At 41.9% G+C, this 18,825-nt stretch overlaps 1 protein-coding gene across 12 annotated transcripts in view; it reads right to left on the bottom strand.

Annotated features, from left to right (window-relative positions):
- The window catches only part of HDAC9 (histone deacetylase 9), a 650,822-nt gene that overhangs the window by 139,940 nt on the left and 492,057 nt on the right, over positions 1-18,825 (bottom strand). For all 12 annotated transcript variants that reach the window (XR_010598283.1, XM_065583246.1, XM_065583245.1 and 9 more), the window contains one exon: positions 327-434. Coding sequence is in view for 11 of the 12 variants with exons in the window: in XM_065583246.1 (XP_065439318.1) it covers positions 327-434 (108 nt within the window). In the remaining variant the exon portion in view is untranslated. The remainder of the gene's footprint in view (positions 1-326; positions 435-18,825) is intronic.

Below are 18,825 nucleotides of genomic sequence, written 5' to 3'. Positions count from 1 at the left end.
AAAATCACTTCAAAAGGGAATTCCAGTACAGCTTGCCAGATATGTACATACTATGAGTAATTTTAACTTGGACTGTAGCTCCCTAATCACCTCTGTGTTAAAAAAAAAATACTACAGTATACTGACAGCAAACCTTTCCCCTGTGAACAGAAGGCTTTGAGTAATAAAATCTGCCAACTACCTAGCAGAGTATTTAGATTACCACACCTTAGTGACCATCTTTCCCACTCTCCCCTCTTCCACCCTCGCCACAACTCCAGAAAAATAACATCTCTCTTTCAGCTTCTTCCCTCGTTTTCCCACACACCACGCAACCCAGACCTCACCTTCAGCTCTCCAGAGGCTACTTTGGAAGCCAGTTCGATGACACAGCCAACAGCCATGCGTGCAGCGCCGGACGAATGCAGCTCATTCCAAATGGTGTCACTGTCCACCTGAGCAAACAGTCGGCAGAGAAGGGGGGGGGGAGGAAGAGAGAGAGAGAGTATAAGAGAAAACAAATCAGTGAGGGAGGGCTGGCAGGGTGACAGCCAATGTACAATAACATTAGTCTTCCGCCTTGGCCAGCTGAAAAGGCCTTCTGGACATGGCTTTGCTTATACTTTTTCTCTACACTGACTTCTCCAATGGAAACACATTCCTGTCATGCCTCACTGCCATTCCCTGTTTAGATTTCTCATTACAAACAGCATTACATAGGCCGGATCTGGCCTAGTTACAGGCCCGTTAGACACCAGGCCCCAGTAGTAGATACAATATATGTTGAGGGCCCTTAGTTATACATGAAAATGAGTTTTGCAAGTGCCAGGACAAAGAATTTAAAATAAATTTGTGACTACAGACATTAGGAAAGCAAAAGCTTGTGTTATTAAGAAATCAGTAGCACATATTCTACACAAGATGATAGCTACAGTTTATATTCCTTAAATAAATGGAAGGAATATTTTAGATTTACTGAGAACACTTGGTAAAACAATTTAAAAATTAGAAAAACTAAAATAATAAATCAGATAAAGAGATACATCCTCAGGATAATCCCACATTTTTACAATCTCAATCCTATTTTCTATATGCTACTTTGCTAGGATTTGGCTAGTGGAAAATAGAAATCTAATCAAATCGTTTGTTAGATTTCTGAATGCAAACTATACATTTATGATTCATTTGATTCATGCTCGAGATAGGAGCAAAATAAAGAAGAAATACAATGTGAAAAATTAATCTCTGGTGTAATTCCACTGAATTTGATGCAGTTATATCAGGGATGAATTCGGTCCAGTATGTTTTAGCTACTAACATTTAATTAAAGATAAACAGGATTGCTGACTCTTCAAATTATTTTCTATCATACTAGTATTAAATGAGAGCCTGCCAGCTATTAAAAAAATAAGGGAATACAGCAGAGATGAGACAGCATAGAATAAGAACTTCAGTAAATATGTTCAAAAAGTTATGCTTATTCAATACTTCTGTTTTCAATAATCCAGTAAATGTGCTTGCATAAAGTAATTAATGCAAAGGAGAATGAAAACTAATGAATGAAAATGGTGAAGGGTTGCATTTACATTGTCTGATTTCATACCAAGCAGACACTTTAGTATGAAATACTTGAATCTGGCAAATATGCAGCCTTCTTTGATGCTTTATAGGAAGTACCTTTAAATGGGAAAAATATCACACAAGTCCATTATGAAAAAAAAAAGCTTTAGAAATACCGATTCTAGGTGGAAGATCCTATTTTTAAAGTTTCCAAAAACACTGAGACATGTTTTTAATTTGAACTTCTGTTGTTAATTTCTCGAAAACTAAATCAGGTAATTGAAAATAGATGCAACTGTTACTTGACTCTGGAATTTCTGAGGAATTCTCTGGCTAGTCAGTGGAAATAGAAAGAAGTTTGATCTTCTATACACCTGTCAAATGTCTTCACCATTGATGTTACATTGCTATTAAATTTCAAGCTATCATAATGATCTCATTTTTCAGTATATTGCGCCTGATTCCTCTTTCTCTTTCACCAGTTTACACTGGTGAAACACAGCTGACTTCAACTGGATTAGTCCACATTCTCATCAGTGTAAGAGGAGAATCAGGCCCTTTGAATAGTAAGACTGGCATTTGCTTGTCAAGCTTAGTATAATGAAGATATTTTGTATTTTCATCTGAGGATGTCATAGTGCTGTAGAAACATGAATTAAGCCTCACAACACAAGTAATGATTTATTATGCTTCTCTTACAGATGGGTAATATTAATTTTTAAGGAATTAAGCAGCTTTTCCAAGGATACACAGTAAGTCAATGGGTAGATCACGGAATAAAACCAACAAGCATTAAGTCCCGAAGCTTTAGCCATTAGACAACACTCCTGCGGCCTTTGTCTCTAATGCTTCATATGAAGCAGGTGTCATTAAAATCTATTTTAAGTCTAAAAGGCAAAAAAATAGAAGGTATTTGTTAAACACAATAGAATAGGATAAACAATGTATTCAATTTGAATGCTTATTAATAGAAGGGCTAAAAGGGAGCATTTTCCTACCATGTGCATGGCTAGCAAATGAAGGTTAAAAACCAAAGCAGTGGTTGATGAAAATGATTCAACTGCAGTTCAACATGCCAAGGTACAAGCAGGCAGGGAGCCTGCAGCCTTGGAAGGGCTATGATTCATTTCCAGAATTGCTTGTTGAGTCTAAAATTGTAACCACAGTTTGTGAATGTATCCGCCCTTCAAAATGGTTGTCTCCTCTAGAAAAAGAAAAAGGGATTGCTAGCAGCTGAACACTGTCCCTGTTGCCCAGACTATTTATTGTGTTAACTATTTTCTGTGTTCTGCTGTAGATGAGAATGAATTGGAACAAGGCCCAATATTTACCACTGGAAATTTCCCTATTCCCATGAGAGCCTAATTTTAACGGGACTTGAGATAACAGTGGAGAATTGGAAAACAAAACAGCATGTCTCAAGGTATTTTCAAATATGACTAACAGAGTATATGGGAAATTCAGCACTTTAACTGATGAATTGGGGATGGCACATATCATGCATTTGGATCTCCCAACGCAGCAGGCGCACACTTCCAGCTGCAGAAGTGTGTGTGCTACAAGAAGGATACAAGAAAATTAACACACACACACACACAAGGAATGATCAATATGGGGAGATACAGCATTACAATTTAAAAATTAAATTCTGGAGTCCACACTCCTGCAAATCTCTATTGAACTCCATCGGAGATTTCCCTGAGAAACAACTAAAGAAGATATTGGCATATAAAATTTAACTCCCAATGTCAGTAATGGAAAAGATCTGTTAGATAATCTAGTTCATCCCTCTGCCAGTGCAGAATTGTTTCTCTCCATATTTTTACTAGTTTTAAATACTAGTTTCAAATATCTCAGTTGCTTGGGCCTGAGACATTTTCTTAGAGGCTATTTACTCAATAGTTTATTCAGCAGCATGCTATTGAACTACCACTGTATAAAAAGGCAAACATGTTAAAGTTATGTCTGTTAGCTTTTGTAGACGTCACTCTTTAACTGCAATACACTGGGCTGTAAAAGAAAGCAGAATATAGCCCTATGTATCTTCTTGATTGTGCACCATGGGCCAAATTCAGAGGTGTCATAAATGGGCAGGACTCAGCAACAACCTAGTGTCGGAATGTAAATGTATGTGTGTTACTATTGTAAGAAATTGGAGAGGAAGGAGAAAGTTGTAGTAGAAAAAGTAGCCAGGATGTAGGAGGGTGGGAAGCTTCTTTTTTCTTTTGTGCACCTTTTGTTTCTTTTTCTTGTTCCAACCCCACTCTTCTGCATGTATAAATGCCACCTACATAGACTCACACCAATGTACTGAGAGGTAACTTATACCACCATTTAAGTCTCTTCTGAACGTATCAGTCTGAAAGAAGTATTTGAGGAGAAACAATTCTGACTAAATTGAAGGGCAATGTTTACAATTATTTTGACTCTACAAATAAATGATTATTTATTAGATAGGAAACTGCTCCTGAGAAAATGTCTCAAATGTAATCCCCTGAAACATTTAAAACTACACAAATGATGTTTAATTTAACTATTTTACTGGGTGTTCCCCAGTGAAACGTGAAGACAACCAGCATTAAAAGTCCAGTCAGGTATACAAGACCAATTTTTGTTTGCATTACTTGTACAAGATGAATACAACAGGACAACTTATATGAATAAGTAGAGTAGGATTTGACTCTTTGTGTAGTCCATCATTACTTCCTGCCTACTTCAGGTCCGCCTCATGGAGGAACTATATACTTAATGCATTATACTCTTGCTAAAGATGTCATAGTTTCTGAATCATTGCTTTATGGAAAAGTCCTATAGAATTTAATAGTGAGTGATGCCTTTTCCATAGGTGTTTTGGACCATCCTATAGAATTTAATAGAAAATTTTATCCCTGTTAGATATGCCTACAGAATGATTTAAATAAAACCCTATATTAAATTTAGCATTTTATGCTAAGTTCAATTGGTTTCTAGCACAGGATCCTTTTACTTTAATCCCTATTAAATTGTTGTTCTTTTTCCATGAGGAACATATGCTTCGGATGTTTTGAAAATTAACCTAGAGCATTTAGTATCTTGATAGAATAAAATATACATAACATAAAACTAAAAGGGGTTTTAATAGGATTTTGAAAGCACCAAAACTTCAGTATTAAAATATAACTATACTCAGTGTTTTGGCATCCATGTTCTTATCATTTATGCAGCCCTTCAAAGAATAAGAATCATCTGTGATAATGCTGTGAGCCAGAAAACACAACTCCAATCGCAAGAGTAAAGTTTTTAAGACCCATATGAATTAATTTCATTCAGAGTTTTCTGAATGAACACTGTACGTTGCAGGCTCTTTCAAGCACATGTATCATAGCTCAACCATTGGTATGTATAGCAACACTAATACTCTGCAAATGATAGAAATTAAACTACTTATTCTTGAAGTGGATGTGGCGATATTAAAAAGGAAGAGAGAATGACTTAAATAAAAAGCATTTATACTGTCTAAAAGCATCTAATGTTTCAAGTGTTGTGTGCAGAAATGCTATATCTTATACTACCAAAAGGAACTTGATAGGAATGTATTTCTTATGATCAATTTATATCTGATATCTTGAGGCCTAACAATGAAAACCTTAACATCCCAAAAGCAAGCAAACAAACAAAAAACCTCCAGCAACACATAATGGTCGAGTTTATAGGGTACTTGTTACAACAGCAAGACCGGGACATTCTGTGTTAGGTTGGATTGGTTAGTAGCTGAAAATTGCTGTTACCACTATAAATTACTGCCAGATGCACTGTGTGGGGGGAGGTGGAGCAGAGAGGGAAGATACATATGAGTGGGGGGGGACTGTTTATGTTAATGGCTTTTTTAATAACAAAAACCTGAAATACTATATGCCTAATACTGTAAATATATGCTCATATTTTGGTGGCCTGGATCCTATCTGAGGGATGGGGAAAGTGATGAAAAAATTCTAAAAACGATTAAACATTTTTCTTGCAACTTTTCTTTCTTCTTTCTCTCTCCCGCATCCATACCCCAGCCCCCACCATTGACCTCTATTCCAAACTCTCTCCCTCCTTAAGAAGGGCCCTTTCTACATCCTGGCACCAACTTTACTCTGTGGGCATTTGGGATCCAGATTTTCCGATCATAATATAACAATACAAGTGTGTCATTTCCAATGATCAGAGAGAGAGAGAGAGAGACAGGCAGGCAGGCAGAATGTTCTACACCTTATCCTCTTCTCTGAAACTAAGCTCAATCTCAAATTCACATATAGCAATAACTGGGAAATAATACAAGACAAAGGCAATGATCAGGGCCATTCTTTAGGTCCCACACTTACAAGATCTGTAGGTTCTTCTGATTCATCAAACAGGGTCAGAGTTGGAGGGGCACAACTGCCACTGAATATTATCCTTTAAAAATCAGAGTGCATCCAACTCAAATTTTAAGGCCGGGAGGCTTGACTCCACTACAGCATTAGCTTGAATTATCTACACTCGAATTAACAGCTCTTAAATTAGCCTTGCTCTAAAGAGAGCAGTCACACTACAAAAAGCCGCTCAGAGTGATGGTAGTAGCAGTTCGGAGTAACTGAGTCCCCACTGAATTAGTAGGTCCTGCATCAGCAACATTTGAGCTTGAACCCACACCTCCTGACAGGCCAGCTAGCTTGAGTTTAAAGCCACTTAACTGGAGCTATTTGTGTGTGCACAGGAGTCAGGTTAGGGGTAACATTTGAGTTACACCTTGAGCTAAAACTGCAAGGAAGGCAAGCTCTAGATCTCAAATGCAAAGGGCTAGAATATCTGCTTGGTACCCTCTGACTCCTAATGCATCTCTCTTTCACACACACACACACACACACACACACACTTTGAATTAAAATTTATGCAGTTCCCCCAGTAGGATCTTGTGACTTCCATCCAAAGGCCAAATATAAGTAGACATAATAATACACTAAATCTCTCATCCTATGAGTGATTCACTGTATAATAACTGCCATTAAAAAATCAAAATTTGCCAAGTGTTATCAAACAGTACTATCAGAGTTACTGCATATATTCCCTATTCTAAATATAGTAGGAAAATGTGGTATCTTATATGCCGGTCGGTGGGAACTGTTGGCAAAATATGACCTTTTAATGGCAGTTACTATATATTATATGCACAGTATCTTGGGCAAAAGCAAAAAAGGGTAATTGTGGTTCAAAAGTAATAGCTCTTTGGAGCAATTTGAAGGGACTTCCCTCTCATTCATTGAGCCAGTAGGAGTTGTGCTAAAATATTCTCAGATGGAAGTTGTACCAACATACATTTCAGGGGAAATCGGTAGCTTAACACACATTCTGGAGAACCTATTGCATTGATTGTATGTTGTGGTCAGACACAGTAAATATAAAGATGGAATGCAATAGAGTAATATTAACTAGCTAAGTTATTGGCCTTCATGGAATGGACCAACAGAAAACTGTAAGAAATACACTCGAAATCACAGCTTTCCCATGTGACCTTGTGATCCACAAGCATTTGTATATTGCTAACTGAATTTATGTGCCTTAGCAGGTATAAAAGTTTTCAGAGTCTCACACTCTGCCACTTGTGCCAGCACAAACATGTTTCCTTCACTGTTTTTTGTTACTGGCAAGTAAGTAGTAACTGAATATTTTCCTGAAGCATTACAGCCTCTAAAACTTGTGTGTGGCATTTTGATATGACTGCCAGCAACGAGCCTGTCATCATTGGAATGAGCTAGTGCCAAAGAGTGTTAATGCACTACCCTGCAATAGTGTGCCCAGTGCTACACTCCAGCTGCCATGCTAATAGTTCATGTCTCCGATCCATATGGAATCACTGGTCACAGTGATCATTCATCACATCCATGATTTCACTAGGAATCAAAAGATCCTCTGTCTTGCTTCTCTGCTTCTGTTTCATCTCACCATGACTAAAGAAGCTAAGGTGTGTACATCATAACCTAGAAACGATACTTAATAAATGGCCTGTCAACCATGTCTCTCAATAGTGAACAAAGGAGAGAAAGTATGTGTGCCTGGCCTAGTGTTTCCGTCATAAATTTCATTTATCTGAAACGTGTGAGTAGGATACTTTAGAAAGAATATATTCCAACATTGGCATACTGAGCTTCTTATAATTACTTATAAAACTGCAGCAGTTAACTAAGATTTTGCTTTGCTAATGGCTTCACTAACTAGTTTCCCTGATAAACGAGTACTCAGAATAGCAACTATTCAGGAATGTACTTGTACTTCCAGTGTGCTATATAGGGAAATAATAAACGTTATGCAACCTTTTGAATACCTCAAAATATTTTCAGTTACTTAAAAAAAAACCAACCCAACAACCTGAATTCACCTGTGTTCGCTCCCCATTTGTGTTTGCTCCCTGATAATATTCTAGTAAACGAGTTTACTGACTGGAAAGTTCACAGAAACAGCAAATTTTAAGAAGATTTTGGAAAATGTTTGCGTTGTTGTAATAGCTGTGTCAGTCCCAGGATATGAGAGAGACAAGGTGGGTGAGGTAAAATCTTTTATTGGACCAACCTCTGTTTGTGAAAGAGACAAGCTTTTGAGCTTACACAGAGCTCTTCTTCAGGTATAGAGTATTCTGTATTGGAGAATATTGCCAGAGAGTGAATTTTGAATTTAGAAAGGCAACTATTTGACAAGAAATGTAAATATAATGGTAGGTCTACACTGAAGTCTGAGGTGTGAACACAGCACCTCTAGAGGTAACTGAGCTAGCTTTGATCTAACGAGCTTGAATAACAACAGCAGTGAAGCCACTGCAGCACTGCCCAGGACTCTAGGTATGTATTCAAGTGCCTAGTCCATGCTGCCACCTGTTCTGTCTTGGTTTCACTGCTGTTATCATTTGAGCTAGCTAGATCAAAACAAGTTAGCAAAGTCACACCTCTGATTGCAGTGGAGACATACCGTAAGAGTATGGTATATATATTTGGAGCTAAGCCGCTGCAAACAAGGAACAGAAAAAATACCATGTTACCTATGCGTCCACTAATCAAGACTTCTAAAGTTTGGAATAATAAATACAAATAATTAACTACTCATAAATGATCTACAGACCAAAATTTATTTAGAGAAAATATTCCTGCTGAAGAAAAAAAAAGAATGTCAAGGGCCCTATTTTGCCCCATTACATTGGTGATTGGGCTCAAAGTTTCATTGTGAATTCAACTTCTGAGCCATAAATACCGTAAGAAGCAAGTTTATAACAGCAGCACTAATAGATCTTTAAAAGTGAATTGGAAAACATTTCATTTTTTTAATTTTAAATGATCATCTCTGGCTTTCAAATCACTAACAAAAATGTATCGATATAAATGCAATAAAAGTATTAAAATAATGATATCTTTAAAAGAAGTATCTGAACTTAATTACCCTCCTTAAATTCTTGCAAAGATTCAAGTTCAGGGTTCTGTGTTTCTCATGCAGCAGCTGAAGATATTACAAACACCTAACAAAAACACAAATTCTTGAACCCAAGTTTGGATGGATATAATAGTAATGCTAGGATCATTTCTTTTGGGGAAAGGATAGGGTGGATTAGAATTTATTTTTAGAAAAAAAGATCATAAATAATACATCTAGGCACAGACTAAAGTCTCAGATATGTGGCACATATCACCAGATGCTTGTAAAAAAAGTTACTGCACTTGCAGACCTGGCCCTGAGTATTCTATTAATTTAACTCTATGTTTGCTTCAGTTTTCAATGTATTGGTGTGCAAAAATCCATATGCAATTGCCTCCCTGTATTTGATGATGCAGTTCCTATGACTTCATGTGCAAATTAATTACTAAAGGTTTATTAAGCCATTTGTGCATGCAATCACAGTAACTGCAGATACTTACATGTAGAATCAGGCCTCCTCTTTGAAAAGTTTGACCTCTTACTACAGAGTTCATTTTTCTGTTGCATCATGTTTCAGCCCTCTTCTTGGATGTAGATATTCTTTCTATTAGGAGTCACCATGGAGCTATTATGGAGCCTTAGTATTTACTATGATAAAAATTACATGAAAAATACAAAAAAGTTCTTGTGCCAATTTTGGAGGCTAAATTTGATCACTGAAGCATGTCACAGTGGAATTTTAAAGTACAAATGCAGAAAGCTAAGGAGTTTCTATCAAAATCTCATATGCGTGTGTGTGTAAGCTTGTTTGGGGGCCATGAACATGTGTGTATTTGTCCGTGCATGTTTGTCAACCGAATGTAATGTAGTATAAAATTATTTATAATTAACTTACGTGTATAATGTTCAATATCACCCTTATAAATAAAGAGGGATTCTCTGTTTTACATAATACTACTCTATACTTTGCAAGCTTTGGGAATACTAGATATTTTTGCGGAAGCCACAAAATGAAATAAAATCCTCAAGGGATTGAATTTGTGACACTTTATCAGCTTCACAATAATACTTTGTGTTCCACATGATGTTTGGTGTTTTATAATTTGGGTTGTCTTAATACCTCTGAAATAGTGAATGCAATTAAGAAAGAGCTTCATTATTAAAAATGAGGCAAAATAGATCTAAAGGGACAGATTCTTTGTTTTACCAAGATTACACCAGGCAAAAAAGTTGTGTTGGAAAGTGTTACACCTCCTTAGTTTTCTGTCCAGTCCCCAGTCAGAGGCCTGCACAAGATTGAACAACTTGAAGCTCTTCTAACTTTTACCCATTAGCAACAAAGCCAAGGGACTATCTGCTAGTTAAACAACACATGCCATCTCTCACTACCCCCAGCATGACTCTGTGCTGGGAGCGGTGTGTGGGGAAGGGGGATGACATAGGATTGTTACAGAGGGAGAAGAATGGAACAGAGTATCTGCCCTTAAATCTGTGTAGACTGGTGAATTGTGCTGTGGGCAAGGCACTGCAGGTACAGCCTCAGCACAATCCATTCAAAGGGGAAGAGAAACAGTTGTGAGATCCCAGACTCAACAAATTTGGTATATGTCCACAGGTTTGTCAAATGGCTGCTTCAGGACATGAAAAGTATCAACTGTGACAAAGTTCCTCCTCTATCTTGGTGGGTCCTGCGCTTATTGGTGGATTTTCTTGCCTCAGAGATTCACCATGTGGGTTGGGGAACAGCCCAGAGACCTTCCCCTCTGGAAGAACCCACAGTCCAGGTCAATTGGGAGGTTTGGGGGGAACCTGGGCCCGCCCTCTACTCCGGGTTCCAGCCCAGGGCCCTGTGGACTGCAGCTGTCTATAGTGCCTCCTGTAACAACTGCATGACAGCTACAACTCCCTGGGCTACTTCCCCATGGCCTCCTCCAACCACCTTCCTTATTCTCACCACAGGACCTTCCTCCTGGTGTCTGATAACGCTTGTGCTCCTCAGTCCTCCAGCAGCACACCCTCTCACTCTCAGCTCCTTGCGCCTCTTGTTCCCAGCTCCTCACACTCGCACCACAAACTGAAGTGAGCTCCTTTTAAAACCCAGGTGCCCTGATTAGCCTGCCTTAATTGATTCTGGCAGCTTCTTCTTAATTGGCTCCAGGTGTCCTAATTAGCCTGCCTTAACTGGTTCTAGCAGGTTCCTGATTACTCTAGTGCAGCCTCTGCTCTGGTCATTCAGGGAACAGAAAACTACTCATCCAGTGACCAGTATATTTGCCTTCTACCAGACTCCTGTACCCCACTGGTCTGGGTCTGTCACATATCCCTCCCCCCTGCTCAATGCCAAGGGGTTGGGCAGCTTGGGACGCCAGACAGTGCACACGTGACAAGCCATCGGCGTTGCCATGATGGCTCCCTGCTCTGTGTTGCACACAGAACTGGAAAGGTTGGAGGGATAAGAACCATCTGGTCACCCTTGTGTTCGTCTCCTTGTTCCGCTGCATCCATTGAAGAGGGGCATGGTCGGTCATGAGGAGAAATCTGCGCCCAAGCAGGTCCTAGCGCAATGTTTCCATGGCCCATTTTACAGCGAGACATTCTCTCTCCACCACTGCATATTTTTGTTCCCTTGGAAGGAGTTTCCAACTGAGGTATAGAATTGGGTGTTCCTCCTCCCTGACCATCTGTGATAGAACGGCCCTCAACCCTACTTCCGATGCATCCGTCTGCAGGATAAACTCCTTGGTGAAATCAGGGGCTATCAGTACGGGGTTACTGCAGAGGGCAGTCCGTAGGTCTGTGAATGCTTCCTCTGCTGCGTCAGACCATCTCACCAGATCAGGTCCACGGGCTTTCACTAGGTCTGTCAGGGGGCTTGCCCTTGTGGCAAAGTGGGGGATAAATCGTCGGTAATACCCCACCACACCTAGGAACGCCCGGACTTGTTTCTTGCGACTTGGTCGGGGCCAATTTTGGATGGCCTCTAACTTGTTCACTTGGGGTTTTACCAAACCTTTTCCCACAATGTAGCCAAGATATTTGGCCTCTGTAAACCCTACAGCGCACTTGGCAGGGTTTGCTGTAAGGCCAGCTCACCTGAAGGTATCAAGGACTGCCTCCACCTTCTCCAGGTGGGTTTCCCACTCTGGGGTATGAATGACCACATCGTCCAAGTAGGCAGCAGCATAACTGTTATGCGGGTGTAATAGCTTGTCCATGAGGCACTGGAAGGTAGCTGAGGCCCCATGTAGTCCAAAAGGGAGGACAGTATATTGAAAAAGACCCTCTGGTGTAGAGAACGCAGTCTTTTCCTTTGCATCTTCTGCAAGGGGAATCTGCCAGTACCCCTTTGTCAAGTCTAGGGTAGTCAAGTACCGGGCATTACCCAGATGGTCCACTAGCTCATCTATGCGAGGTATGGAGTACGTGCAAACTGGGATACTTTGTTTAGTCTCCGGAAGTCGTTGCAAAAATCTTGTGGTGCCATCAGGTTTGGGCACCAGCATGATTGGGCTGGACCACTGATTGTGGGATTCTTTGATGATCCCCAACTCCAGCATTTTTTTTACTTCTGCTTTTATTTCCTCCCTTTTTGCCGCTGGCAGCCAATAGGGCCTCATTGTTACTCTGGCCCCAGGGTTCGTGACAATGTGGTGATATGTCTCGGTTGTTCGACCCGGTTTTGTCGAGAACACAGCTTGGTTCTGGAAGATCATCTCAGATACCTCATTCTTCTGGTCGGGTGTTAAATCGGGAGACACTCTCACCTGTTTGGAAGGCTTGTTTTCCTGGGTTAGGTCTTTTTGACTGTTCTGCATGCCTGTTGTGCATGCCAGGGTTTCAGAGGGTTAACGTGATAAATCTGTTCTTGTTTTCTGCGTCCTGGCTGCCGCACCTTGTAGGTTACTTCCCCCATGGGTTCAACCACCTCATAGAGCCCCTGCCATTGGGCCAGAAGCTTGCTTTCTGCTGTGGGTACCAACACCATAACCTGATCCCCTGGTTGGAACTGTCGCCCTTTTGCCTGGCAATTGTAATGGGTTCGCTGGGCCTCCTGTGCCTTCTCCAAATGTTCCCGTACAATAGGGGTAATCTGGGCTATCCGGTCTCGCATCTGCATTACATGCTCTATTATATTTCTCCCTTCATTGGGTTCCTCTTCCCAGATCTCTTTGGCGATATCTAGTATGCCACGGGGGTGATGCCCGTATAATAACTTGATGGGGGAAAACCCAGTTGAGGCCTGAGGTACCTCCCGGATAGCGAAAGTAAGGTAGGGTGTCTCAATCCTTCCCGTCCCAACTTACCACCTTCCTTATCATAGCCTTGAGGGTTCGATTAAACCATTCTACCAACCCATCAGTCTGCGGATGGTAGACCGAAGTTCTCAGGGTATGTATATGGAGCAGTGTACAGAGGTCCTTCATTAGCTTCGACATAAATGGGGTTCCTTGGTCGGTTAATATCTCCTTCGGTAGCCCCATTCGGGCAAAGATCCCCACCAGCTCTTTGGCTATAGTTTTAGAGGCCGTGTTCCGCAAGGGGACGGCTTCTGGGCAGTGAGTAGCATAGTCCAATACAACAAGTATATATTGGTGGCCCCGAGCCATCTTCTCCAGGGGTCCCACTAGGTCCATGGCTATTCACTCGAAGGGGACCTCTATGATGGGAAGGGGTACTAAAGGTGCCCTCAAGTGGGGATGGGGACTGTGCAGCTGACACTCCGGGCAGAAGGCACAGTACCGCCGCACTTCTTCATGTACTCCGGGCCAGAAGAACCGTCGTAGGACTCGTGCCAGGGTCTTCTCTACCCGCAAATGCCCCCCAAAAAGATGACTATGAGCAAGACTTAATACAGCGTTCTGGTGTTTTTGAGGTACTAGGATCTGCTGTACCTTCTGCCCCTCTACTGGTGCAACCCTGTACAAGGGATCCTTCTTCATTATGAAGTAGGGTCCTGGTCCCTGGGTTTTCCCTTCCACAGGGACCCCATCTATTTCAGTCACCTCCTTTCTAATGTTGTCATATCTTGGGTCTTCTGCCTGGTCCCATCCAAAATTTCCTCTCCCGGGGCTAATCTGCCCAAGATCTAAGGGCCCAGTCTCTGTTGCCTCTACTGGTTCAGAAGCATTAGGGTGGGGGTCAGACTCAGGTGCTTTTCCCTCCTGCGTGGCCTCCTTTTCAGCTGCGTGGGTCCGCCTACCCACAAGAGCAACACTCTGGCTTTGGGTCAGTATTCGGGTTTCCAAGGCCTTAGCTGCCCTTCTTTCCCTTTTTGTCTTTCTACCCTGTCTGGGAGTGGAGAACAAATCTAGGGATAGTTTAGAGAAGATTGGGGGTGGACAGTCTGCTGTGGATGCCTAACTAATTTTAGGGTCCCCATCTTTCTCCAATCCCCCTACTGGGAGTAAGTTTCCAAACCCTGGGAAGTCCCTCCCTATGAGCACCGGGTATGGGAGTTTAGGGACTACACCTGCTGCTACCTCAGTAGTGTTCCCTTGGATCTCTATTTTTACTGGGATGGTGGGGTAGTAACTAACTGTCCCATGGACACATGTTATCCCCGTACGTTTAGCCTGTAGCAGCGGACTACGCTTCACGAGCTTCCCTGAGATAAGCGTGATAGCACTCCCTGAATCAACCAGTGCCGTGGTCCCTACCCCATTTAGTTTCACTGGTCTGGTATACATATGTGGGGTTAGTGAGACCCCCACAAGGTGGATTAGGGAGCATGGATCTGCCCAGTTCCCCAGGTTACACTGCATAGGCTCCTCAACATTGGGACACTGTGCAGCTCTGTGTCCCCACTCCCCACAGGCATAACATCTGTATGGAGCCCTAGGCGTTCCCCGGTCTCTTGGTTTGGGCAGTCTAACATCACGATCCTCTTCTCCCTCAGTGCTCCAACTCTTTGTGGCCTCTGATGGGCCTTCAACCTCTCCCTTTTTCCACCTGGGCCCTCCTGGTGGCCCAGTCACCCGAACTTTAGGGCTTGGTGCTGCTAGTTTAACCCAGGGTGCCTCTTCCTTAACTGGTCGGGTCAGCTCCCTTGCTGTCCTTCACCTCTCTACCAGGGTGACAACCTCGTCATAGGTGGAGGGTTCGTTCTGGCTTACCCAGGCACGAAGGTCTGGTGGTAGTCCCCTCATGTATCGGTCGATGACCAGAACTGCTAGTATCTCTTCCGGACTCCGGGACTCTGTTTGCAACCACTTTTGTGCGAGATGGATGAGGTCATACAATTGGGACCGCGGGGTTTTGTCCTCCTGGTACCTCCAACCGTGATACTGCTGGGCCCGCACTGCTGTCATTACCCCAGATCTGGCCAGGATCTCTGCTTTCAACTGGGGGTAGTCTGCCGCAGCCTCTTCAGGCAGATCATGGTAGGCCTTCTGGGCCTCCCCACACAGGAATGGGGCAAGGATGCCAGACCACTGATCTCGAGGCCAGGCCTCTCATAGGGCTGTCCTCTCAAAGGCCAGAAGGTATGCCTCTACATCATCCTCCCGTGTCATTTTCTGCAGCCAATGGCTGGCCCGTATGAGCCGCGTCCCATCATGGCCGCGATTCAGCTCTGTAAGGGACTTTACCTGGTTTACCAGTTCCCGCAACATAGCTCGGTCTTGAGCAGCCTCGTCCATCAGCAGGCGATTAGTCTCTTGCTGCAGCCGCACTGCCTCCTGTTGGGCGGCTGCCTGGACACGGGTAGCCTCCTGCTGGGCCGCCATAGCTTGTATCAGTGCCCGCACTACATCATCCATTGTGGTGAAAAAAAATAAACCCTCTCCTTTTTTTTTGTTTTTTTTGTTTTTTAAAATCACCCTCCTTCTTCCGCCATGCTGTGCACCCCAAGATCCCACTCCTGACACCAGTGTGACAGAGTTCCTCCTCTATCTTGGTGGGTCCTGTGCTTATTGGCGGATTTTCTTGCCTCAGAGATTCACTGTGTGGGTTGGGAAACAGCCCAGAGACCTTCCCCTCTGGAAGAACCCACAGTCCAGGTCAATTGGGAGGTTTGGGGGGAACCCAGGCCCGCCCTCTACTCCGGGTTCCAGCCCAGGGCCCTGTAACAGCTGCATGACAGCTACAACTCCCTGGCCTCCTCCAAACACCTTCCTTATTCTCACCACAGGACCTTCCTCCTGGTGTCTGATAACTTGTGCTCCTCAGTCCTCCAGCAGCACACCCTCTCACTCTCAGCTCCTTGCACCTCTTGCTCCCAGCTCCTCACACTCACACCACAAACTGAAGTGAGCTCCTTTTAAAACCCAGGTGCCCTGATTAGCCTGCCTTAATTGATTCTAGCAGCTTTTTCTTAATTGGCTCCAGGTGTCCTAATTAGCCTGCCTGCCTTAACTGGTTCTAGCAGGTTCCTGATTACTCTAGTGCAGCCCCTGCTCTGGTCACTCAGGGATCAGAAAACTACTCATCCAGTGACCAGTATATTTGCCTTCTACCAGACTCCTGTACCCCACTTGTCTGGGTCTGTCACACAACATTATCCCAATTACAGATTCCTGCTTTGCGCCTCTACCCAAATGAGGTCTTACGTGTACACAGTTTTGTTTTCTTATTTTCTTTTTCATATAAATTTCATGCTTGAGAAAGATGCTAGCCTGATAGCCCTGAAGAGTGTAGTCCTCTATGTGTGGACTGCTTGAATTTGCACAAGTCTAGCCCTGTCCTGCAAATAATTACTCATATGACTAGTCCTCACTAACAGAAATAATACCATTGGCCTAAGAAAGCAAACTTACGTGAATAAGGACTACTTACATGACCCAGGATTTTCAGAATTGTGCAGCTACCAATCCAAAATATACACTCATAAACCACTATCAAGAAGTAAAACTGTATCACTGAGAGATAAGATAATACCAGTCAGACCACAACATTAATTAAAACCAGAGACAAAAAGAACAATATATAAGCAAATAAATTATTAACCCACTTGATTCAGTATTTTAAAAGACAGTAACTTTAGGAAAAAAAGCTGCATGCACTTTTAAAAACATATTTATATAAACACACTCATCTCTACACTTTCTTCTTCTGGGTAGTCAGAGGGTAAAATTCTCTATTGGTATAATGAGCAGAAACTGCACCCATTTACACCAGCGGATACTTTGACCTATGGTTTGTATATATGAAAGCAAAGTTACATGAAATTCACTGTGCACATACAGAATAGCCACAAACCCATTGTGCACCTCAGAGAGTGGCTAACCTGATCAAACTACATCAATATTTAGTACATGGACTACTGTTCAGTTAGTCCTCTCAACATTGATGCTGGGCAAATCTGATTTCATGCAGAGTATTGTTTTGACTCTGCCACAGCTCCTCCTCTTCCAATTTAAAGATCTGACTTTGCACATCGCAGGGTAGTGGTGGTTGTTTTTTTCCCATATCTTGGTATTGGATGACTGCCCTATTTCATGATAAAAGTGGAATTCTCTTCTGTCTGCAGGGCAGTCCCCAGGGATCAAAGTATGAAACCCAAACTTAAATAAAATCATATCCTGTTTGCAAACATCATATTCCCTTTGCTAGTCACTAATCTGGACCCATAAACCCTAGCACAGCTTGAGAGCCCATTCCTCATCTAAACAAATGCCATAAGCCTCTTTATACTTTTACAGCCATGTCAGAAAATAATATTGACTGCCAATAGTGATGTGATCAGAGTTGCCTCCTCTGAGCCATAAAAGAAGTGGTCTGTTATCAATTTCTCTAAATGTATCAAGGGAACTATGGGTTGATTCAGTTCCAAGTTATAAATGACAACTCAAAAGCCGCAGAAGCTTTTGAAGCTGGGAGCCGATGATGACATTATCATAAAAGCCTGCTCTTCCTTACTTTTGTGGGGTTTTTTTGCCTATCAACTGGACAAAAAATATGGCTGAGAAATGATTTCAAGATTTCTTCACACAGCAGCAAGTCAGATGGGCAGGAAAACAATCACTATGTTTTAGTGACGTACTGGAAAAAAAAAGATTAAACTTACCCACATTAAAATTAGGTTTTACTTCCCATAATTATCAATTTCATAACACAATTCATAGGGAGGTGTTGTAATAAATCAGTCACAGCTCAGGTGGCATCATGTAATGATCAATAACATCTCGGATGGTAATATCCATGTAAAAAACTGTGGAACCCTTTGATAATTATCAGAGCCACAAGATAATTTGCATCCTAAACCTCTGATCAACTTCAGGAAGTCATCATTTATTATTAAAACCACTGGCCTTAAAATAGTCTTTTTCTTTTTCTAACGTGTGCAATTTCTCCCCAAAATTACAACAGCATGAGGTATGGAATTGATAATACTCAGTCCTGGAACAGTATAAAGTCCAAAAACTTTCATCTCTGAAGAAAGAAAATTAGGAGCACCTCTGGAAAGGGGAGATTCCCATCCATTCAACAGTTTCAAACTGCTAGTCCTGGAAGGTCCTGAGATGTAAAACCTTAAAAATTGAAATACTTGTGTGAAAGAACCTATTACAGGCAAATTTGAAGAGGTTAGAATTCATCATCATTTCTCTCTCCCTGTGAGACCCATACAGTTCAGCTCACAGTATAAGGCAGCCTGAATTTATAGGAAGAGGAATAGATTTATTTCTAATACAGTTTCTTATAAAACTCTATAAATAGCTTTAAAATATTTTGTTTCTGCAAAATATTTGGCACATACGGGGTCCAATTCACCAGTGACCTGTACTTTGTCTGATCATTTTCACTACAGGAAAGTGAGGGCAATGTGAAAAATCAGTACAGGGGGTGGAGGATAATAGGAGCCTATATAAGAAATAGACCCAAAAATCGGGACTGTTCCTATAAAATTGGGACATCTGGTCACCCTGGGGACAGGGCCTGTCTCTTACT

Source organism: Chrysemys picta, chromosome 2, assembly GCF_011386835.1.
Source record: "Chrysemys picta bellii isolate R12L10 chromosome 2, ASM1138683v2, whole genome shotgun sequence".
Classification (NCBI taxonomy): domain Eukaryota; kingdom Metazoa; phylum Chordata; order Testudines; family Emydidae; genus Chrysemys; species Chrysemys picta.
This window is presented reverse-complemented; position numbering and strand designations above follow the sequence as displayed.